The sequence below is a fragment of the Perca fluviatilis genome, chromosome 18 (assembly GCF_010015445.1).
Source record: "Perca fluviatilis chromosome 18, GENO_Pfluv_1.0, whole genome shotgun sequence".
NCBI lineage: Eukaryota > Metazoa > Chordata > Actinopteri > Perciformes > Percidae > Perca > Perca fluviatilis.
In genome coordinates, this window is record NC_053129.1 from 36,469,180 (window position 1) to 36,493,430 (window position 24,251).

The 24,251-nt window shown below is 45.7% G+C and overlaps 1 protein-coding gene across 1 annotated transcript; it reads right to left on the bottom strand.

Annotated features, from left to right (window-relative positions):
• Positions 1-228: 228 nt before the first annotated feature.
• On the bottom strand, positions 229-23,761 carry ckbb (creatine kinase, brain b). Its single transcript, XM_039781779.1, is given in 9 exon segments — positions 229-611; positions 1,966-2,155; positions 6,485-6,608; positions 7,045-7,195; positions 7,198-7,215; positions 13,587-13,719; positions 15,630-15,784; positions 18,972-19,183; positions 23,615-23,761. Coding segments are annotated over 8 exon segments (1,143 nt in total). The 5' UTR covers positions 19,165-19,183; positions 23,615-23,761; the 3' UTR covers positions 229-432.
• Positions 23,762-24,251: the final 490 nt, after the last annotated feature.

Sequence of the window (24,251 nt, forward strand, 5' to 3'; positions counted from 1 at the left end):
TGTGTGTGTGTGTGTATGTCTGTGTGTGTGTGTGTGTGTGTGTGTGTGTGTGTGTGTGTGTGTGTGTGTGTTCTGTGCCTGTGTGTGTGTGTGTCTGCTTGTGTGTGTATGTGTGTGTCTGCGTGCCTGTGTGTCTCTATCTGTGTGTGTGTGTGTGTGTGTGTGTGTGTGTGTGTGTGTGTGTGTGTGTGTGTGTGTGTGCAGAATAAAGACAGGTGAGCACCAGGCTTTAGTCAGGACCATACAGACTCTTTATTAATGGGTATTTCAGGTGTTTCAGGTGTTAGACGCGTCCAACAGGTGCAGACAGTAAATAGAAAACCCTCCACGTGTCTAACTGGGCGGCTCTAAACGTCGACGGTTTCTGATTGGTTACAGTGAGGGAGGGGGGGTGGGTGTGAGGGGGAGTCCAGAGGTCACAGTGATGACTCATCACTTCTGCTCGGGCATGAGGTCATCGATGCTGTCTCCTCCCTCCAGACGCTTCTCCATGGCGACCAGCAGGTTGACCCCGTCCACCACCATCTGGACCAGCTCCACCTCGGAGAAGCCCAGACGGTCAGCGTTGGAGATGTCAAAGACTCCGCCCACCGCCGCCGTGTCCACGCCACCTGGGGAGGGGCACAGGGAGTGATGTCACAGTGATGTCACAGCTCAACCTTTAGATTAAATACTAGAAAGGTTCCTGATTAGTTTGTAAGGAGCTCTGATTGGCCGGCTGTTTTGTATTAAGAGGAGTCTCTCTCTCTACCTGTTCCTCTCTCTCTACCTGTCTCTCTCTCTACCTGTCTCTCTCTACCTACCTGTCTCTATCTATCTACCTGTCTCTATCTCTCTCTCTCTCTCTCTCTGTACGTGTCTCTCTTTACCTGTCTCTCTCTACCTGTCTCTCTGTCTCTCTCTCTACCTGTCTGTCTGTCTCTCTCTCTCTCTACCTGTCTCTCTGTCTCTCTCTCTCTGTCTGCCTCTCTCTACCTGTCTGTCTGTCTCTCTACCTGTCTGTCTCTCTCTACCTGTCTCTCTCTCTACCTGTCTGTCTCTCTCTCTACCTGTCTCTCTGTCTCTCTGTCTGTCTCTACCTGTCTCTCTACCTGTCTCTCTGTCTCTGTCTGTGTCTCTTATCTCTCTCTGTCTCTCTCTGTACTCTCTGTCTCTGTCTGTCTCTCTCTACCCATCTCTCTCTCTCTGTACCTGTCTGTCTCTCTCTCTACCCATCTCTCTCTCTCTCTCTGTACCTGTGCCTGTCTGTCTCTCTCTCTCTACCCGTCTCTCTCCCTCTGTACCTGTCTGTCTCTCTCTTTAACCGTCTCTCTCTGTACCTGTCTCTCTCTCTCTCTGTACCTGTCTGTCTGTCTCTCTACCCGTCTCTCTCTCTCTGTACTGTACCTGTCTGTCTGTCTCTCTAGCCGTCTCTCTCGCTGTACCTGTCTCTCTCTCTACCCATCTCTCTCTCTCTCTGTACCTGTACCTGTCTGTCTCTCTACCGATCTCTCTCTCTCTGTACCTGTCTGTCTCTCTACCCGTCTCTCTCTCTCTCTGTACTGTACCTGTCTGTCTCTCTCTGTACCTGTCTGTCTGTCTCTCTCTCTCTACCTCTCTCTCTCTCTCTGTACCTGTCTGTCTCTCTGTACTGTACCTGTGCCTCTCTTCTGCAGCCTCAGCATCTTCAAGATCTCTCCGAACTTCTCGTGCTTGCTGAGGTTGGGCAGCTTGACATGGACTCTACCTGTCTGTCTCTCTCTACTTGTCTGTCTCTCTCTACCCATCTCTCTCTCTGTACCTGTCTGTCTCTCTCTGTACCTGTGCCTCTCTTCTGCAGCCTCAGCCTCTTCAGGATCTCTCCGAACTTCTCGTGCTTGCTGAGGTTGGGCAGCTTGACGTGGACTCTACCTGTCTGTCTCTCTCTACCCGTCTGTCTCTCTCTACCTGTCTCTCTCTACCTGTCTCTCTCTATCTGTACTGTACCTGTGCCTCTCTTCTGCAGCCTCAGCCTCTTCAGGACCTCTCCGAACTTCTCGTGCTTGCTGAGGTTGGGCAGCTTGACGTGGACTCCAGCTCTGAGTCCTGTCCCCAGGTTGGACGGACAGGTGAGGACGTAGCCCAGGTGTTCGTTCCACATGAACTCATGACCTCGCTCCTTAAACAGACCCTCGATCTGACGGAGAGAGAGAGAGACAGACAGACAGAGACAGGTAGAGAGAGAGACAGGTTGGGTTTGTTTACATTTCATTTCATATATTATTCTGGAAAGGATTAACAGTAACATTAAGTTACAGTGTAAACAGGCCTGACTCAGTTTAAAAACTGGTTTCCAGCAGGTTCCTGTTCTGCAGAAACACAGAACATAGAACTTAGTCACATTAGCATGGACTAGACACATACAGACAACTAAAGACAGAGACACATGTACAGGACATCAGCATGGACTAGACACATACAGACAACTAAAGACAGAGACACATGTACAGGACATTAGCATGGGCTAGACACACACAGACAACTAAAGACAGAGACACATGTACAGGACATTAGCATGGGCTAGACACATACAGACAACTAAAGACAGAGACACATGTACAGGACATTAGCATGGCTAGACACACACAGACAACTAAAGACAGAGACACATGTACAGGACATTAGCATGGACTAGACACATACAGACAACTAAAGACAGAGACACATGTACAGGACATTAGCATGGACTAGACACATACAGACAACTAAAGACAGAGACACATGTACAGGACATTAGCATGGACTAGACACATACAGACAACTAAAGACAGAGACACATGTACAGGACATCAGCATGGGCTAGACACACACAGACAACTAAAGACAGAGACACATGTACAGGACATTAGCATGGACTAGACACATACAGACAACTAAAGACAGAGACACATGTACAGGACATTAGCATGGGCTAGACACATACAGACAACTAAAGACAGAGACACATGTACAGGACATTAGCATGGACTAGACACATACAGACAACTAAAGACAGAGACATGTACAGGACATTAGCATGGACTAGACACATACAGACAACTAAAGACAGAGACACATGTACAGGACATTAGCATGGGCTAGACACACACAGACAACTAAAGACAGAGACACATGTACAGGACATTAGCATGGACTAGACACATACAGACAACTAAAGACAGAGACACATGTACAGGACATTAGCATGGACTAGACACATACAGACAACTAAAGACAGAGACACATGTACAGGACATTAGCATGGACTAGACACACACAGACAACTAAAGACAGAGACACATGTACAGGACATTAGCATGGACTAGACACATACAGACAACTAAAGACAGAGACACATGTACAGGACATTAGCATGGACTAGACACACACAGACAACTAAAGACAGAGACACATGTACAGGACATTAGCATGGGCTAGACACACACAGACAACTAAAGACAGAGACACATGTACAGGACATTAGCATGGACTAGACACATACAGACAACTAAAGACAGAGACACATGTACAGGACATTAGCATGGGCTAGACACACACAGACAACTAAAGACAGAGACACATGTACAGGACATTAGCATGGACTAGACACACACAGACAACTAAAGACAGAGACACATGTACAGGACATTAGCATGGACTAGACACACACAGACAACTAAAGACAGAGACACATGTACAGGACATTAGCATGGACTAGACACATACAGACAAGTAAAGACAGAGACACATGTACAGGACATTAGCATGGACTAGACACACACAGACAAGTAAAGACAGAGACACATGTACAGGACATTAGCATGGACTAGACACACACAGACAAGTAAAGACAGAGACACATGTACAGGACATTAGCATGGACTAGACACATACAGACAACTAAAGACAGAGACACATGTACAGGACATTAGCATGGACTAGACACATGGTCTCATATTGTGTGTCGGGAGAAGTGCAGTAAGTGCTGGTCAAGTGCTATTTTGAATCTGAAAATGAAATGCAATAGCATGGCTGTTTGTGTAGTTCTGATAAGTCAGAGCATTTGAGCGTGTGAGTGCAATGCAAGAGACCACTTTGGAAGATCACTGTTGATATTGAGAGCTAGATTGTATGACATTGTTGAAAACACAATTGCATGTACGTAGGTTTCAGAAAACAGAAAAGGAAATACAGTATATGATCTAATCTTGTTATACACATAAAGTTTCTGATTCTGCTTTTTTGTTAGGTTAGAAATGTGCTCCCGGTATGTGAGGTGTGAATCAAGTAGCACAGGTCATAGAATCAGTGAAAGAGACTTTTTCTGGGTGAGTGAAAACACATACATTCAGTTTTCTTTACAATGATGGTCAAGTGTCTCTTTTTCAACCTGTCATGTAAGAACTGAAGAGCAGATGATAATTTGGAATTCATGACATAGAGAAAAATCACAGTATCATCGGCGTACAGTAAGAATTTTGAGTGTTTACACACTTGAGGGAGATCATTGATGTATAAAAGAAAAAGTAATGGTCCAAGAATGCTGCCTTGTGGGGCGCCCATGTCACAGACTAATGGTTGGGATGTTGCATGATTTATTTTGAAAGCTTGTGCTGTCAAACGATTAAAATATTTAATCGTGATTAATCGCATTAATGTCATAGTTAACTCGCAATTAATCGCACATTTTTATCTATCCTAAATGTCCCTTGATTTCTTTTTGTCCCATTATTTTTCCTCATTTTAATGCTCTTATCAACATGGAAAAGTGCTTGCTTTGTGCTTTTGTCGCCTGGCTTTGATGGAGGGGGGGGAATTGGCATCAGCTGTGTGGTTGGCCATCAGCTGTGTGGTTGGCCATCAGCTGTGTGGTTGGCCATCAGCTGTGTGGTTGGCCATCAGCTGTGTGCTCGGCCATCAGCTGTGTGCTCGGTCATCAGCTGTGTGCTCGGCCATCAGCTGTGTGCTCGGTCATCAGCTGTGTGCTCGGCCATCAGCTGTGTGCTCGGCCATCGGCTGTGTGCTCAGCTGTGTGCTCGGCCATTGGCTGTGTGCTCGGCCATCAGCTGTGTGCTCGGCCATCAGCTGTGTGTCTGGCCATCAGCTGTGTGCTCGGCCATCAGCTGTGAGCTCGGCGATCAGCTGTGTGCTCGGCCATCAGCTGTGTGTTCGGCCATCAGCTGTGTGCTCGGTCATCAAGTGGTATTTCAGACTGGACGTGCTGCGATGATCGCTCAGTTCACAACGACCAAACACACAGATCACTTTGGTCTTGTCAATGGAACCATTTGGCATCTTTTTAAAAGTAAACTTTCCATTCAGAATCTTATTGGCTTCCATTTCGGCGTCTGGCGCTCGCCATCCACTCAAACCCTAACGTTAGCCTGCTACTCTTTGGCCGGCTCCGAGCCCAAACCAGTGTGTGTGGCCTGTTGTTGTGTTTCCGGTCTAGCTAGATCAGGTGTGGTGTTGTAGTTTTTCTAACGTTACTAGTTGTTGCAACAGCATGTGGAAAAAACTACAAAGTTTGCACGGCCAAAAAGAACGTTAATCTCACCATTAAAAAAATGTACGCCACTAAAATGGGTTTGCGTTAACGCACTAGTATCTATCACAGATGAAGACAATTTTAATGAGTGAAGTTTGTTTAGCAGGATCTGATGGTTTATTATGTCGAAGGCTTTACGAAAATCAATACAAATAGCTCCAGTGATGTGACCTTTGTTAAGAGAGCCATGTTATTGTGAAGTTACAGTGTTGTTACAGTGAAGAGTAGTAATGCCGACAAAGTTGATCTCTTGATCTCTTAGCGCGAAAACCGTGTTGACATGATGCCTCCGTCACACAAATAACCGAAACATCTACTGACGCAGCCATGTTTTCACTGTAGTTTAGTGTATGTTCCCTTTATAGTTCACTCTTTCTCCTGTGGTCCTCGGGTCAAATTTGACCCGTTTTCAAAATCTCTATATCAGAAATATGGGTTTCTTTTTAACTATATTACCCAAAAATAACTTGGATGGTTCCCTGCAACGCTCTCCGCAAGTACAATTACTGATCACTACTTTCTTTGAATGTTGAGTGTTTTATTTCATTTTAAAGCATTTGAAAAAGAAAATGTAAATGGTTTAAACGGTATCCTGACTAAATGTTGACATACTGTACAGCAGTCTCTGATTATCCATCAACATACAGTACATTTCTCTAATATTAGTCCAAATTATTCCTAATTTCAGATTTTTTAACTTAAAAAATGAGGTATAACTTCATATATACAAGGTTATTGACCATGAATTCCAAAAGTAAGAAACTATAGTGGATAGGAGTTGGTGTTAGTGGTAGTGGAATAAATGTGTCAAATGTTGAAAAAGACATGCTCGGTGGGAAGACCACACAAGGGTTGATAAACACTATATAGTTCACCCTTTAATAACACTATGAAGGGAACAGTGAGTGTGGAAACAGAAAGTGAGCCTGCAGGTGTTACCTTGGTGAGGCCGGTGCAGAAGCGGTTGAACACCTCCTTCATGTTTCCTCCTTTCTGCATGCTGATGACACGCAGGTGATCCTCCTCGTTCACCCACACCAGGAAGGTCTTGTTGTCGTTGTGCCTGCAGGACAGAGCCCAGGGTTAACTAACACAAATACCTACAGGACAGAGCCCAGGGTTAACTAACACAAACACCTGCAGGACAGAGCCCAGGGTAAACTAACACAGATACCTGCAGGACAGAGCCCAGGGTTAACTAACACAGACACCTGCAGGACACAGCCCAGGGTAAACTAACACAGACACCTGTAAGACAGAGCCCAGGGTAAACGAACACAGACACCTGTAAGACAGAGCCCAGGGTAAACTAACACAAACACCTGTAAGACAGAGCCCAGGGTAAACTAACACAGGTACCTGTAGGACAGAGCCCAGAGTAAACTAACACAAACACCTGTAAGACAGAGCTCTGTCTTACAGGTGTCTATCTCAGGCACCTGTAGGACAGAGCTCAGGGTAAACTAACACAGCAAGAGGAAGTGAGGTAATGTTCTGACCAGATGCCGCGGCCGTCGGGCCAATCACGGGCCATGCCGGACGCCAGCAGCAGCGGGGAGACGGGCTTATCGAACAGGAAGTGGTCATCGATCAGCTGCTGCTGCTCCTCCTCCGTCATGTTCTTCAGAGCGAAGTACTTCCCCTTCAAGTTCCGTCCAGCAGGTCCAGACCTGCAGGGGTCAAAGGTCAGAGGTCAGAGGTCAGTTGATGAGTTTGTAAACTTGGAGCGATTTCCACTTGGTTCAGTTTCGTTTCACACAAAAATCAAAATGTACTGAAATGTCTGTCTGTCTGTCTGTCTGGTCTGTCTGTCTGTCTGTCCGTACCCTTGGTTTGGTGAACAAGGTTTCACCAAAACTGCTGTGCTGTACTATCGCTGAACGTGTGCGCTATCGCCAGAACGTGCGTAAATTATCGCGAGAACGTATGCGCATTATCGCTGAACGTATGCCTATCGCCAGAACGCATGCATCATCGCCAGAACGGCGTTATCGCCAGAACGTATGTAGCATCGTGACGCCAACGTATGCTATCGCCAGAACGTGGCGAACTATCGCCAGAACGTGGCGTACTATCGCCAGAACGCGGGCGCATTCATCGTCAGAACGCAGCTTAACTATCGCCAGAACGTATGCATATCGCCGAACCATGCATTATCGCCAGACGTATGCACTATCGGGAACGTATCGGGGTGTATTATCGCCAGAACGTATGCGTTATCGCCAGAACGGGCTTAACTATCGCCAGAACGTATGCGTACGGGTGCATTATCGCGTAGAACGTATGCACGTGTGCACTATCGCTGAACGCGGCATACGTATGCACTATCGCGGAGAACGCGTGCACGTGCGACGTGGCGCATCATCGCTGAGAACGCGGCATACGTGCGCACTCATCGCGAGAACGTGGCATATATGCGATTATCGCTGAACGTGTGCGACTATCGGTAGAACGTGGGCACACGTATGCACTATCGCGAGAACGTGTGCATTATCGCCGAGAACGTGAGTACGTATGCACTATCGCGAACGGGTGCATCTATCGTTGAGAACGTGGGCGCACTATCGCAGAACGTATGCGTATCGCTGAACGTATACGTATGCATTATCGCTGGTAGACGCGTGCATATTATGCGAACGCATGGCGTTCATCGCCAGAACGTGGCGTACTATCGTGTGACGTATGCACGTGTGCATTATCGCGTAACGTATGCACTCATTGCCAGAACGTATGCGCATCTATTGCAGAACGCGATACGGTGTGCATTATCGCGGAACGTGTGCACCGTATGCATTATCGCGAGAACGGCGCACGTATGCACTATCGCTAGAACGTATGCGTACTATTATAGAACGTGGCATACGTGGGCGCACTATCGCGAAAGAACGTGGTATACGTATGCACTACATCGTAGAATCAGAATGCATGCACGTGTGCGCAACTATCGCTGAGAACGTATACTATCGCCAGAACGTGTGTACGTGGCGCACTATCGGTGAACGTATGCGCACTATTGCGCAGAACGTGGCATACGGATGCACTATCGCGTGAACGTATGCACTATCGCGCGTAACGTCGCATTATCGCGAGAACGTAGCACGTGTGCGCACACGGCAGAACGTACGTGACTATCGCCGAACGTATGCACGATGGCGTACTATCGCCAGAACGTATGCATCATTTGCGAAACGTATGCGACGTATGCGACTATCGCCAGAACGTGGCGCGGGCGATTATCGCCAGAACGGGCGCATCATTGCCAGAACGTAGCGTACTATTGCGTAGAACGCACGTATGCACTATCGCGGTGAACGCGTGCACTATCGCGAGAACGTATGTACTATCAGCACACGTGTGATACTATCGCCAGAACGTGGCGCATCATCGCTGAGAACGTGTGCGACGTATGCGCACTATCGCCAGAACGCGTCGCATTATGGTAGAACGCGTGCACGTGTGCGTATTATCGCCAGAACGTATGCACGGGTGTACACTATCGCCAGAACGGGCCGCACTATCGCGAGAACGGGCGTATCTATCGCAGAACGTATGCCACGTATGCACTATCGCCAGAACGTAGCGTACTATCGCGAGAACGCGGCGACGTATGCACATCGCAAGAACGCGCGTACTATCGCAGAATGCGTATGCGGGCGCACCTATCGCCAGAACGTATGCGCACGTATGCTACTTCATCGCCAGAACATGGCGTACTATCGCCAGAACGTGGCGTACTATCGCCAGAACGTCATGTGACTATCGCCAGAACGTATCGACGTGTGCATCATCGCCAGAACGTACGCACTATCGGCCAGAACGTGGCGTACTATCGCGAGAACGTATGTGTACGTACGCACTATCGCCAGAACGCGTACATGGCGTAACTATCGCTGAACGTATGACGCGGGCGCATCATTGCCAGAACGTATGCATCACCTTGCCAGAACGCGGGCATGCGCGCACATCGTAGAACGCATGCTACCATCGCGAGAACGCGTGCGACGTGGCGACTATCACCAGAACGTGGCGGCACTCATTACCAGAACGTGTGCGCACGTATGTACTATCGCCAGAACGTGGCGTACTATCGCCAGAACGTGGCGAACTATCGCGAGAATGTCTCCTGGGTGAACGTCCTGTTTGACCCCCCAACCATCGATCAGTTTTCACTCAAATCTTCCCTCTGGCTGCTTATTGGATGAACTGCTAGAATGAAAATCACTCACCACTCACTATAGGCCTGGACCTAAAATGGGCGGGCCCAGGCCCACTCGGGCCCAATGGTAGCGCCGCAGGTGGTCTGACTGAACTAAATGAGGCACAGAGAACCAATTATTTATCTGGATTAATATCTGTATATTATCTTCTGAATGAATGTGTGTGTGTGTGTATATATATATATATATATATATATATATATATATATATATATATATATATACAGTGCCTTGCTAAAGTATTCGCCCCTTGAACGTTTCGACCTTTGCCACATTTCCCGCCCCAAACATAAAGATATAAAACTGTAATTTTTGTGAAGAATCAACAACAAGTGGGTCCCAATTATGAAGTGGAACGAAATTCATTGGCTATTTCAAACTTTTTTAACAAATAAAAAACTGAAAAGTGGGCGTGGCAAAATTATTCAGCCCCTTTACTTTCAGTGCAGCAAACTCTCTCCAGAAGTTCAGTGAGAATCTCTGAATGATCCAATGTTGACCTAAATGACTAATGATGATAAATAGAATCCAGCTGTGTGTAATCAAGTCTCCGTGATAAATGCACCTGCTCTGTGATAGTCTCAGAGGTCCGTAAAGCGTAGAGAGCATCATGAAGAACAAGGAACACACCAGGCAGGTCCGAGATACTGTTGTGGAGAAGTTTAAAGCCGGATTTGGATACAAAAAGATTTCCCAAGCTTTAAACATCCCAAGGAGCACTGTGCAAGCGTATAATATTGAAATGGAAGGAGTATCAGACCACTACAAATCTACGAAGACCCGGCCGTCCCTCTAAACTTTCAGCTCATACAATGAGAAGACTGATCAGAGATGCAGCCAAGAGGCCCATGATCACTCTGGATGAACTGCAGAGATCTACAGCTGAGGTGGGAGACTCTGTCCATAGGACAACAATCAGTCGTAATACTGCACAAATCTGGCCTTTATGGAAGAGTGGCAAGAAGAAAGCCATTTCTTAAAGATATCCATAAAAGTGTCGCGTAAAGTTTGCCAAAAGCCACCTGGGAGACACACCAAACATGTGGAAGAAGGTGCTGTGGTCAGATGAAACCAAAATCGAACTTTTGGCAACAATGCAAAATGTTATGTTTGACGTAAAAGCAACACAGCTCATCACTCTGAACACACCATCCCCCACTGTCAAACATGGTGGTGGCAGCATCATGGTTTGGGCCTGCTTTTCTTCAGCAGGGACAGGGAAGATGGTTAAAATTGATGGGAAGATGGATGGAGCCAAATACAGGACCATTCTGGAAGAAAACCTGATGGAGTCTGCAAAAGACCTGAGACTGGGACGGAGATTTGTCTTCCAACAAGACAATGATCCAAAACATAAAGCAAAATCTACAATGGAATGGTTCACAAATAAACATATCCAGGTGTTAGGATGGCCAAGTCAAAGTCCAGACCTGAATCCAATCGAGAATCTGTGGAAAGAACTGAAAACTGCTGTTCACAAACGCTCTCCATCCAACCTCACTGAGCTTGAGCTGTTTTGCAAGGAGGAATGGGCAAAAATGTCAGTCTCCGATGTGCAAAACTGACAGAGACATACCCCAAGCGACAGTTACAGCGGTAACGCGGCAAAAGGTGGCTCTACAAAGTATTAACTTAAGGGGGCTGAATAATTTTGCACCCAATATTTCAGTTTTTATTTGTTTAAAAGGTTTGAAATATCCAATAAATTTTGGTTCCACTTCATGATTGTGTCCCACTTGTTGTTGTTATTCTTCACAAAAATTACAGTTTTATATCTTTATGTTTGAGGCCTGAAATGTGGCAAAAGGTCGAAAAGTTCAAGGGGGCCGAATACTTTCGCAAGGCACTGTATATATATATATATATATATATATATATATATATATATATAGACTTGTATTCATTTGTATATACGACCAGATGATGTTTGCTAAATAACTTTGTGGTGTCTTGTAATCCTATGTGGGATGGGCCAAATGTTAGTTAGTTAGTTAGTTAGGGCCAAATGTTGTCGCTATCTAACTAACTAACTGACTGACTGACTGACTGACTGACTAAAGATAAAGAGGGCTCCCAACAGACCACCACTGCCTAGCCTTTTCGTTGCGAATGCCCGATCCCTTGGGAATAAGATGGACGAACTACACCTGGATATATCAAGCCGGTCAACCACACGAGATAGCTCTGTGATAATTATCACTGAAAGCTGGCTACACCCGGGGATCCCAGATGCAGCAGTTGAGCTAGCGGGTCAATGAGGACTCTGGTAAGAGCCGTGGAGGGGGACTTTGCATATATGCCGAGAGTGTCGTAACATACTGTATGACCGCTGCACAGGGAAGGACAGGAAATCCCTCAATCGAATTATAAGATGTGCTGAAAAACCCACTGGACTTCCCCTGCCCCCACTGGACGACATCTTTAAGATCCGCTGCAGGATGAGACACACCCCTCAAACCCTCTCTTCTCCCTGCTTCCATCTGGCAGGTGGTATCGGGCTTTTAGAGCACGCTCTGCCAGGCTGCAGAACAGTTTTATCCCCAGGGCCTTCACAGAACTGAACAATCATGCCCCCCCACCTCCCAGTCAGCACAGATGCACTTTCTAGAAAGGGATTCTATGAAATGGGACTCAGTGCAATATTGGATGCCTTGGTAATGTTTTTAATGTTTTTATATTTTATCTATTGTGTGAGTGTGTGTGTATGAAAGTGAGTATTGTTTTAGACGTTGCACAAGTACATTTCGTTGTATGGTTCTGCTGCACAATGACAATTAAAGTCTATTATATTCTAACTAACTGACTGACTGACTAACTAACTAACTAACTGACTAACTAACTAACTGACTGACTAACTGACTGACTGACTAACTAACTAACTAACTGACTGACTAACTAACTAACTAACTAACTGACTGACTAACTAACTAACTAACTGACTGACTGACTGACTAACTAACTAACTGACTAACTAACTAACTAACTAACTAACTGACTGACTGACTGACTGACTAACTGAGAGAGTTAACTGAGAGCGTTGCTGAGAGACGGCCGGCTCTCTTCCGTCTCATTTGAATGTGAAAGAGTTATTCTTCTTCGGCCTCATTAAGAGTCTCGGCAGGACGACACACAGCTCACGGTTATATAACCGCCGCATTCACCCGACATGCTCGCCGAGATCACTGAGGCATGCTGGGAAAGCTTCTAAATAAAGACCAGATCTCAATGAAAGCACTTTTATCCTCCTGAAGCCCCCATCAGAGAGGATTTACACACTGAAATCTCTAAAGAACCTGGAAAAAAGTGACAAATATCGAATTTTTGGTGCTTTTTAAAAAGTTGTTGACACGTTTCTGCCGTTTTTTGACATTTATTTCCAACGTTTCTGCTGTTTTTGACATTTTTTTCCAACGTTTCTGTCATTTTTCACATATTTTTCCAACGTTTCTGTCGTTTTTCAAAATATTTTCCAACGTTTCTGTCGTTTTTGTAACTTTTTTCCAATGTTTCTGTCGTTTTTGTCGTTTTTCTGTTGTAAGAAACTGCCATCCCAGACTGATGTCATGAAGTGGCGTATCAGCAGGCTACCATGACGTATGTCCTCATTTTCAATAGGGCGCAGACATACACGCGGATAGCTTAAAATGCGTCCAGATAACACGCCACTGGGCTTTAGAAAGTGGGCGTGTATGTTTACGCAAAGTCATGATGTCATGTTGTCTTTGCTGACTATTGTTGGGCTTTATGTTGACAAAAAATGCAAAACAAAAGCAGAAATAAAGCAACGAAAGTGTCGGAGAACGCAACAAACTGCGATGTCGTACTTTCGATGGAGAGGTTTTCGATGGCGCGGCGTTCCCCGCGGCTGCAGTGTGGCGGCAGGCAGAAGCCGCGGACGCTCCGTCCGGTCCTAACCCGAGAACTCAGGACGTAGTTTGGATCCAGATCATCTCCGCCCTGAAACACAAGAACATACAATCAGAACCGAAACAGACGGTCCAGAATAGAGCTGAGATCGGGCCCGAAATACCAAGCCCAACCCGAGCACGTTGTGTCCGAGCCCGAGCCGGCACATTAACTGTAATTATGAGCCTGATTTAAACCCGACATTTTGTAAATATGTGGGCAGTTATAACTGACGCTCTCAACTACAATTCAGAGTGGTTTGAACTCCAGAAATCTGTTTAGATTTATCTTAATGAATAACGCAACAAGGACGAAGCCTGTAAACTGCTGTTAGTTTATTCAGACTGGAACGGATCGCAAATGGATGCAATTGAAGAAACGTAAAAAAAACCTCAACCCTATAAGCTCCCTCAGCTGAATAGTGGGGGGAACAGATGAAGGCAGCAACAGAACCAAAGCCCTGGAACCATACAGGACACTTTCTGGTCTCCATCACCTAATTAATAGGTAATTAATAACTGTCCTTCTCCACGGTCTGCATGCCGATGCACTGGCCGACAACAGTGCTGCAGAGGGGGGAGGGGGACACGGTGTAGCCCAGTTTACTTCACACTCAAGTCAGTGCAGGACATAGACCCAGAGCTACGGGAGGAGCTGGAGAGGCAGAGCTTTCTCCCCATCGAATAAGGCTAATAAAGTCATGATTAAAAAATCACACATGCTTGATGAAGGGCCCGGCCCGATCATAGGCGTAAAGAAACGGCCTGTTTCGGGCTTGGGCTCAGGCAGAGAATCTAAACTCTAGTCCAGAACCAGAACTATAGATAGATAGATAGTTTTATTGTCATTGCATATCTCTACACAACGAAATTAAGATGACATCAATCACTCACTTAGCAGCATAGACATAGAAGGATAAAAAGTGACAATAAATAGATAAATATAGAGTATAAAAAAGTATTAAAACCAGAATAAGAAAACCAGTGAATTTTCAAACACAGTATGGTTCAAGTCCAATTTAGCCTATTGGTCTGCTTTTCAGCGTTTGTCACTTTAAACTCTTGTGGATTTGTGAGGACTATGGTTAACTGCTCCTCAGATCTCTGCAGGATAAATCCAGACAGCTAGCTAGACTATCTGTCTGTCTGTCTGTCTGTCTAACTGCTCCTCAGATCTCTGCAGGATAAATCCAGACAGCTAGCTAGACTGTCTGTCTGTCTGTCTGTCTGTCTGTCTGTCTGTCTGTCTGTCTGTCTGTCTAACTGCTCCTCAGATCTCTGCAGGGTAAATCCAGACAGCTAGCTAGACTATCTGTCCAATCTGAGTTTTCTGTTGCACGACTAAAACTACTTTTGAACGTACACATGTTCCACCAAAACCAGTTCCTTCCTGAGACTATTTAGCAGAGGCACCGTGGCTCCGTCCGGAGACAATTGTGATTGGTTTAAAGAAATGCCAATAAACCAGAGCACGTTGTTCTCCCATCCAGGAATGCTGTGTGGACTAGCCAGACCCTCCTCCGCAGCGCTGTTGAGGAAGGTCTGGACGAGGGAGACTACGATACTGCTGACCTGACCGGGTCCGGACCAGTTCATGTTTAGAGTTTCAGCTGGAAATCTTTCATGAATCAGCTCCTTTGGAAACAGCGTCACTCTGTCATCAGTATTCAGTCTCTGATCGATGCAGATTTTTAGCTGAACACGTTCTAGTTGAGACCAGCTTTTGCCAACATTTTTGTCAGCAGCTGACACAAGGAAAGTCTGGCTCTGTCCAACCGGCTTCATGTTACACCCCTCTAAACCCACAGTAAGCCCACACACAACATTTTCCTTAACCTAACTGCATCAACAGTGACGCCAGTAGTCACGCCAAAGGAGACTTTCTAGCTTCAACAACAACGCCAAAGGCACCTGACCAAGCGTCCGTATTTTACCAGACGGGAGTGAGAACCTGTTGTTTACCTGCAGGTTTTCGGGGTTCAGGTCCGTCTTGTGTTTGTCTGATGGTTTGTATCCTCCGTGGCGGTCTTCGATCACCGGGTCCAGCAGCTCTTTGAATACCTCGTAAGACTCTTCGTCTCCGGCAACGCAGCCCACCGTCATGATGAACGGGTGACCTGCAGGGACAAAAAAAACGATCGGTCACTTCCTGTTTCACTCATTAGCAGACAAAAACACAGTCAGAGTTAATTTTTTACAGTTTTCAGCAGTGATCCAGAATAAATATCTCCAGAATTTAGCAGACTGTTTTATTTTAAACTTTTTTTAAATGCAGAAACTTGTGCGTCTGCGGATTCTGTTTGGGTCTGTAACTACCAACTTTCTGACTGGAGGCCATGTTGTGCTGATGACCTTCTTCAAAACAAGATGCATGCACTTGTTAGTTTTACTGAGGAGGGACTTCATTTTTGTCATTTTCTCCATTTAGTGATGTGGTTTCTCTGTAGAATGCTGCTAAATAAATCCAGTTGGATTAGATTTGGATGAACGGGATACCTGCAGGCAGAGTGAATCTTTCCATGCACCTCGCCGCAGTACAAGAAATATTTGTGGCTGCATGAATAAACTAACTTATCAAAATTAACCAAAGACATATTATCATATGTGGCCCATAGGGGGCGGCCCTTCTGGCATTTGCCCAAATTCCAGATGGCCAGTCTGTCACTGCCTGCAGTGTGGGACTGGCTCTAGTGGCTGTAATTCTGCACCAAGGCTTAATTTCGGGAAAGATACTTCAGATACAGTATTAGGGGACCACTAAGGTCTATATAAGAAAGACTTCAGATACAGTATTAGGGGACCACTAAGGCCTATATAAAAGAGACTTCAGATACAGTATTAGGGGACCACTAAGGTCTATATAAAAGAGACTTCAGATACAGTATTAGGGGACCACTAAGGTCTATATAAAAGAGACTTCAGATACAGTATTAGGGGACCACTAAGGTCTATATAAAAGAAAGCACCATGTCATGGGACCTTGGTTGGTTTGGATTAAAACACACCTGAGGAACGAACATGTGTTTCCTGGGTAAAAGTATTAAAATGATATTGTTATACTATATCAGATTATGCAAGACTTCCGGCCGTAGCTGCATCCCTTTCAGCCTCAACCCTTTCTGACTGGAGGCCATTTTGTGCTGATGACCTTCAAAACAAGATGGACTCACGTATTGGTTTTATTTTGGAGGGACTTAAGTATTTGTGGATTGTTGTTTTCTCCATTTGGTAGTTAGGTTTCTATGTAGCATGCTGCTAAATAAATTAAGTTGGATGTGATGCGGATCAGGAGATCAGACAGGAAGCGCACCCGGCGTCCCGGTGCATGGGGGAATTAACGAGCCAAATTAACCAGATCTAATGAGTCAATCCAATTAAGGAGTTTATAATCAAGTAGCAGTGGAAGGTCAGAACACAGCATCTCTGTGTGAAGGTGACAATCAACACTATTAGTTATCTGGTCTAAGGAAAGGGGGTTCAGGATCTAGGGAGAGAAATGTCCCTAGTCTAGGGAAGGACATAGGTAGTCTGGGAAGAACATAGGTGGTCTGGGGAGGACATAGGTGGTCTGGGGAGGACATAGGTGGTCTGGGAAGGACATATGTGGTCTAACCTGACCCAGGATGTCACCTGGGTTAGATGGTTGTTATCTAGATTAGAAGGTTGTAACTTGGGGTGTTTGAGGAATGTTACCTGGGTTGTTAGAGGAATGTTAACTGGGTTGTTTGAGGAATGTTACCTGGGATGTTAGAGGAATGTTACCTGGGGTGTTAGAGGAATGTTACCTGGGTTGTTTGGGGAATGTTACCTTGGGTGTTTGGGGAATGTTACCTGAGTTGTTTGGGGAATGTTACCTTGGGTGTTTGGGGAATGTTAACTGGGGTGTTTGAGGAATGTTACCTGGGATGTTAGGGGAATGTTACCTGGGGTGTTTGGGGAATGTTACCTGAGTTGTTTGGGGAATGTTACCTGGGGTGTTTGGGGAATGTTACCTGGGTTGTTTGGGGAATGTTAACTGGGTTGTTTGGGGAATGTTAACTGGGTTGTTAGAGGAATGTTACCTGGGGTGTTTGGGGAATGTTACCTGGGTTGTTTGGGGAATGTTAACTGGGTTGTTAGAGGAATGTTACCTGGGGTTTTTGGGGAATGTTAACTGGGTTGTTAGAGGAATGTTACCTGGGGTGTTTGGGGAATGTTAACTGGGGTGTTTGGGGAATGTTAACTGGGTTGTTAGAGGAATGTTACCTGGGGTGTTTGGGGAATGTTACCTGGGTTGTTAGAGGAATGTTACCTGGGGTGTTTGGGGAATGTTACCTGGGGTGTTTGGGGAATGTTAACTGGGTTGTTAGAGGAATGTTACCTGGGGTGTTTGGGGAATGTTACCTGGGGTGTTTGGGGAATGTTAACTGGGTTGTTAGAGGAATGTTACCTGGGTTTGGGGAATGTTACCTGGGGTGTTTGGGGAATGTTACCTGGGGTGTTTGGGGAATGTTAACTGGGTTGTTAGGAGGAATGTTACCTGGGGTGTTTGGGGAATGTTACCTGGGGTGTTTGGGGAATGTTAACTGGGTTGTTAGAGGAATGTTACCTGGGGTGTTTGGGGAATGTTACCTGGGGTGTTTGGGGAATGTTACCTGGGTTGTTAGAGGAATGTTACCTGGGGTGTTTGGGATGTTACCGGGTTTGGGGTGTCCGGGGTGTTTGGGGAATGTTACCTAGGGTGTTTGGGGAATGTTAACTGGGTTGTTAGAGAATGTTACCTGGGATGTTTGGGGAATGTTACCTGGGTGTTTGGGGAATGTTACCTAGGGTGTTAGAGGAATGTTACTGGGGTGTTAGAGGAATGTTACCTGGGTGTTAGAGGAATGTTACCTGGGTTGTTTGAGGAATGTTACCTGGGGTGTTTGAGGAATGTTACCTGGGGTGTTTGGGGAATTACCGTGTTAGAGGAATGTTACCTGGGGTGTTTGAGGAATGTTACCTGGGGTGTTTGGGGAATATTACCTGGGATGTTAGAGGAATGTTACCTGGGGTGTTAGAGGAATGTTACCTGGGGTGTTAGAGGAATGTTACCTGGGGTGTTTGAGGAATGTTACCTGGGATGTTAGAGGAATGTTACCTGGGGTGTTTGAGGAATGTTACCTGGGGTGTTTGAGGAATGTTACCTGGGGTGTTTGAGGAATGTTACCTGGGGTGTTTGGGGAATATTACCTGGGGTGTTAGAGGAATGTTACCTGGGGTGTTTGAGGAATGTTACCTGGGGTGTTTGAGGAATGTTACCTGGGGGTGTTTGAGGAATGTTACCTGGGTTGTCGACGCCGGTCTGGATGAGGTCATCCAGGGTGAAGCCGCTGGGCGTCTCCTTGTCTCTCAGGTTTTCGTAGATTTCAGGCGTGAGCACCTTGGCCATGTGGTTGTTGTGCTTGCTGAGGTCGGGGTACTCCTGCTCCGCCGAGTAGTTCATCTTCAGCTTGTTGTGGGTGTTTCCGAAAGGCATGATGACGTCCGGCTGCAACCTGGGAACAGTTTAAACATGTTAATGTCCGGCTGCTGACCTATAGGAGCAGTTTAAACATGTTAACGTCCGGCTGCTGACCTATAGGAGCAGTTTAAACATGTTAACGTCTGGCTGCTGACCTATAGGAGCTGTTTAAACATGTTAACGTCCGGCTGCTGACCTATAGGAGCAGTTTAAACATGTTAACGTCCGGCTGCTGACCTATAGGAGCAGTTTAAACATGTTAACGTCCGGCTGCTGACCTATAGGAGCAGTTTAAACATGTTAACGTCCGGCTGCTGACCTATAGGAGCAGTTTAAACATGTTAACGTCCGGCTGCTGACCTATAGGAGCAGTTTAAACATGTTAACGTCCGGCTGCTGACCTATAGGAGCAGTTTAAACATGTTAATGTCCGGCTGCTGACCTATAGGAGCAGTTTAAACATGTTAACGTCCGGCTGCTGACCTATAGGAGCAGTTTAAACATGTTAACGTCCGGCTGCTGACCTATAGGAGCAGTTTAAACATGTTAATGTCCGGCGCTGACCTATAGGAGCAGTTTAAACATGTTAATGTCCGGTTGCTGACCTATAGGAGCAGTTTAAACATGTTAACGTCCGGCTGCTGACCTATAGGAGCAGTTTAAACATGTTAACGTCCGGCTGCTGACCTATAGGAGCAGTTTAAACATGTTAATGTCCGGCTGCTGACCTATAGGAGCAGTTTAAACATGTTAACGTCCGGCTGCTGACCTATAGGAACAGTTTAAACATGTTAATGTCCGGCTGCTGACCTATAGGAACAGTTTAAACACATTGTACCAATGCATTATGTAATAAAGCATTATGTAAAAATCTGCCACATTTTGGGCCCTATCTTGCACCCGGTGCAGCGCGGCACAAAGCCCAACTCAAGTGTCTTTGCTAGTTTAAGACCGACGCAGTTGTCAGTTTCCCGTCCAGCGCCCACGCCGTTTAAATAAAAAATGCACCTGTACCCATCTGTGTCCCATGGGCGTGCTGGTCTTACAGGGAGGTGTGTTCAGATGCATTCTGGGCGTGCTGGTCTTACAGGGAGGTGTGTTCAGGTGCATTCTGGGAGTGCTGGTCTTACAGGGAGGTGTGTTCAGGTGCATTCTGGGCGTGCTGGTCTTACAGGGAGGTGTGTTCAGGTGCATTCTGGGCGAGCTGGTCTTACAGGGAGGTGTGTTCAGATGCATTCTGGGCGAGCTGGTCTTACAGGGAGGTGTGTTCAGATGCATTCTGGGCGAGCTGGTCTTACAGGGAGGTGTGTTCAGATGCATTCTGGGCGTGCTGGTCTTACAGGGAGGTGTGTTCAGGTGCATTCTGGGAGTGCTGGTCTTACAGGGAGGTGTGTTCAGGTGCATTCTGGGCGTGCTGGTCTTACAGGGAGGTGTGTTCAGGTGCATTCTGGGAGTGCTGGTCTTACAGGGAGGTGTGTTCAGGTGCATTCTGGGACTGCTGGTCTTACAGGGAGGTGTGTTCAGGTGCATTCTGGGCGTACTAGTTTTACAGGGAGGTGTGTTCAGATGCATTCTGGGCATGCCGGTCTTACAGGGAGGTGTGTTCAGGTGCATTCTGGGCGTGGTCTTACAGGGAGGTGTGTTCAGGTGCATTCTGGGCGTACTAGTTTTACAGGGAGGTGTGTTCAGGTGCATTCTGGGCATGCTGGTCTTACAGGGAGGTGTGTTCAGGTGCATTCTGGGCGTGCTGGTCTTACATGGAGGTGTGTTCAGGTACATTCTGGGAGTATGGACAATAAAGATTTATTCTATTCTATTCTATTGCTATCTTGATGCAGCGGAAAGTGATGGCACCATTGACCAACAAAAACCTGGTCTAAAGTCAATAACGCAGCATTTCATTGTTATTTTAACAGAGCATTAGTAAAATGCTCCTAGGCTCGTGCACAGCACGTGCACACTATGCTTGTTACACACACAGGGACACACACACACACACACACACACACATGCAGAAGATTACTAATAAAAATATTAGGGTGTAAATCCTCCATCATAACAGCAATGCTACAAGGTCCAAACGCGCCTGGCTTTTAAAGGGAATGGGAGATGATCTCTGATTGGTTGATGAATGGGAGCTGATCTCTGATTGGTTGATTGCATGTCAACACCTCTGATTAATGAAGACACTAAGGACAACCCTTTAGAACCAGGCGCCCGGCGCACAGACACTTTTATCTGCCGTCAAACTAGTAAAAGTGTATTCCTACACGCCCTAAACACACCTGCTCCAGGCGCTCCATGCCGTGTTCTTACATCATTAAAATAGCACCCTTATTAAGTATTTAAACCCCTGAACCCAATATGTTATAAATTATTACATAACGTAGCAGTTCCTGCAAAATGCGGAGGGTTGCACTTTCTTTTAATGAAAATGTAATAATATGGTGCATTATGTAATAACCAAGCAACATGGATGCCTTCATTCATTGTTTATAACATTGTTATAAGCATTTCCACAACAAGACTAAACAATCTTAAAATAAGACTAAAGCAGTCTGATAAAACTGATAGTTTTCAGTAAAAGTTACAAAAAATTACTCGTCCTGCATTTAACACAGAGGTGGAAGAAGTATTCAGATTACTTCAGTAACAGTACTAATACCACACTGTAATAATACTGTTACAGTAAAAGTATGTAAGTATCATCAGGAAAATGTAGTTAAAGTATTAAAACATTGTAGAAAGTATAAAGGATCCACACACACGAACGCATATGAACACACACACACACACACGCACACACATATACACCTACACACACATACACACACCACCAGTTGTGTGTTTAACGGTCTAATCATGTCAGCTGACTTTTAGCCGTTATATTGTCGGCTAGTTTAGTTTAGAATCAATTTTATAAACTGTGTGTGTGTTTGTGTGTGTGTGTGTGTGTATGTGTGTGTGTGTGTGTGTGTGTGTTCTGTGTGCAGGAATCTTAATGTGTAAAGTAACTAGTAACTAAAGTAACTAGTAACTAAAGCTGTAACAGATGACTGTAGTGTAAAAAGTAGGCTATAATATTTCTCTCGGAAATGTAGCGGAGTATAAGTAGTAAGTGGCATGAAAAGAAAGGACTCAAGTAAAGTACGAGTACCTTTAAATGTGTACTTAAGTACAGTACTGGAGTAGATGTACTTAGTTACATTCCACCACTGTTCAAAGTGCATTTATCAGATTATAAACGAGGTAACCTGAATGCATCTTAAACTGAACATTTGCACATCCTGCACTGATCTACATCCTCTTTTTTCTTAATGTTAAATATCTTAATGTGTGTCTCTCTGTGTGTGTGTGTGTGTGTGTGTGTGTGTGTGTGTGTGTGTGTGTGTGTGTGTGTGTGTGTGTGTGTGTGTGTGTGTGTATGTTAATGTTATTTGTTTCTGTATTTATTGTTTGAATTTAAAATGTGTCCATGCATTGTATCACTCATCAACACGGCAGTTCACTGACCCGGTTCAATTCGGTTTAGCCCGGCTCGGATCAGTAGCCTAAGCGTGCAGGGGATCAGAATGAGTCTCTCAGAGGCGGATTAAGATCAGCGGGAGTGACGCAGCAGCAGCCCGGGATTAACCCTTCACAGCCGGGCTGCTGCACCGCGACGCCCCGGTCACCTTCAAACACACTGGAACACACACACGCACACACACACGCACACACACACACACACACACACACACACACACACACACACACACACGCACACACACACACGCACGCACGCACACACGCGCACACACGCACAGAACCGAGTTTCTGTCGGAATTTAAAGGCTTTATGATGGATGGATGACGCTGCAGTGGCGGAATAACGGAACATAAACCGATATTAAATCAAACCCAGTGAGCATGCGCAGTGTGCGCCATATTAAAGACGATGGAACGGTTTGAAGGAGAAATTAAAAATTCCGCTTGACTGAATTGAAGGTGGAATTAATCAAAGGTCTCTCTGGTGTTCACATCGGAGGCTTTAAATCCTCCATGATAACCTGTGATTGGTCGGTTTATTTTAGAGGGCTGTGTGCACGAGATTAAAGATGATTCACGACGGACAAGATTGACTGCGCAACACCTGCAGACAGGACGGACTGCAAGGTCGTTGGGATGCAGACAGACAGACAGACAGACAGACAGACAGACAGACAGACAGAAAGACAGACAGGTTCTGTGCAGCTTTACAGCATGCAAACGACCACAGAGCCAGTAATAACCCAGTAATAAGCATGTATATCTGTCTGTGTTTCTGTGTCTCTTTGTTCACCTCCCCCCCACCACCATCACTCGGAGTCTCTCCGTCTTTCTGCATCCGCAGTGCGCGAGCCTCAGCCCCGCGTGATGAGCCTTTGTTCTGCTGCATTGCTGGGGGATGCGGCTGTCTGATTGGTCAGAATGAAAGCATTAGTTACCTGTTAGTAGAGTCTGCTGTGGGTCGTCTGATGGTCTGCTCTGCTGCTGCTGCTGCTGCGGATTAAAGCGGCTCTCTGCCTTTTATACCCGCCCCCTGCTCCTGATTGGCTCCTATTTACAGTCCATTCATTCCATTGGAAAAGAGCCCGAGACGCTGACTCTCTCTCTCTCTCTCTCTCTCTCTCTCTCTCTGTCTCTCTCTCTCTCTCTCTCTCTCTCTCTCTCTCTGTCTCTCTCTCTCTCTCTTTGTGTCTCTCTCTCGCTCTCTCTGTCTCTCTCTCTCTCTCTTTGTGCCTATCTCTCTCTCTCTCTCTGTCTCTCTCTCTCTCTCTCTCTGCAGGTTCCCTTCCTGCCGCAGTTCCTTTGAGCAACAGCCTGAAGCCTTCCCTCAGTAATAACAGCAGGACGGTCTGTATGTCTGAGCTAAAGCCTACATTTTAAAATTAATTAGAAATTAATGGGTTTTTTTCTTCTTCCATTTCCTGTTAAAATAAATTTTTAAATATTTAAAAAGGTTTTTATTATTATTATTATTATTATTATTATTATTATTATTAGACATATTTTAAGAGTTGTCAAAATGAAAGCCATTTTGATGCTACCTAGCCATCACCTCCCGTTAGCATCCCATTGACT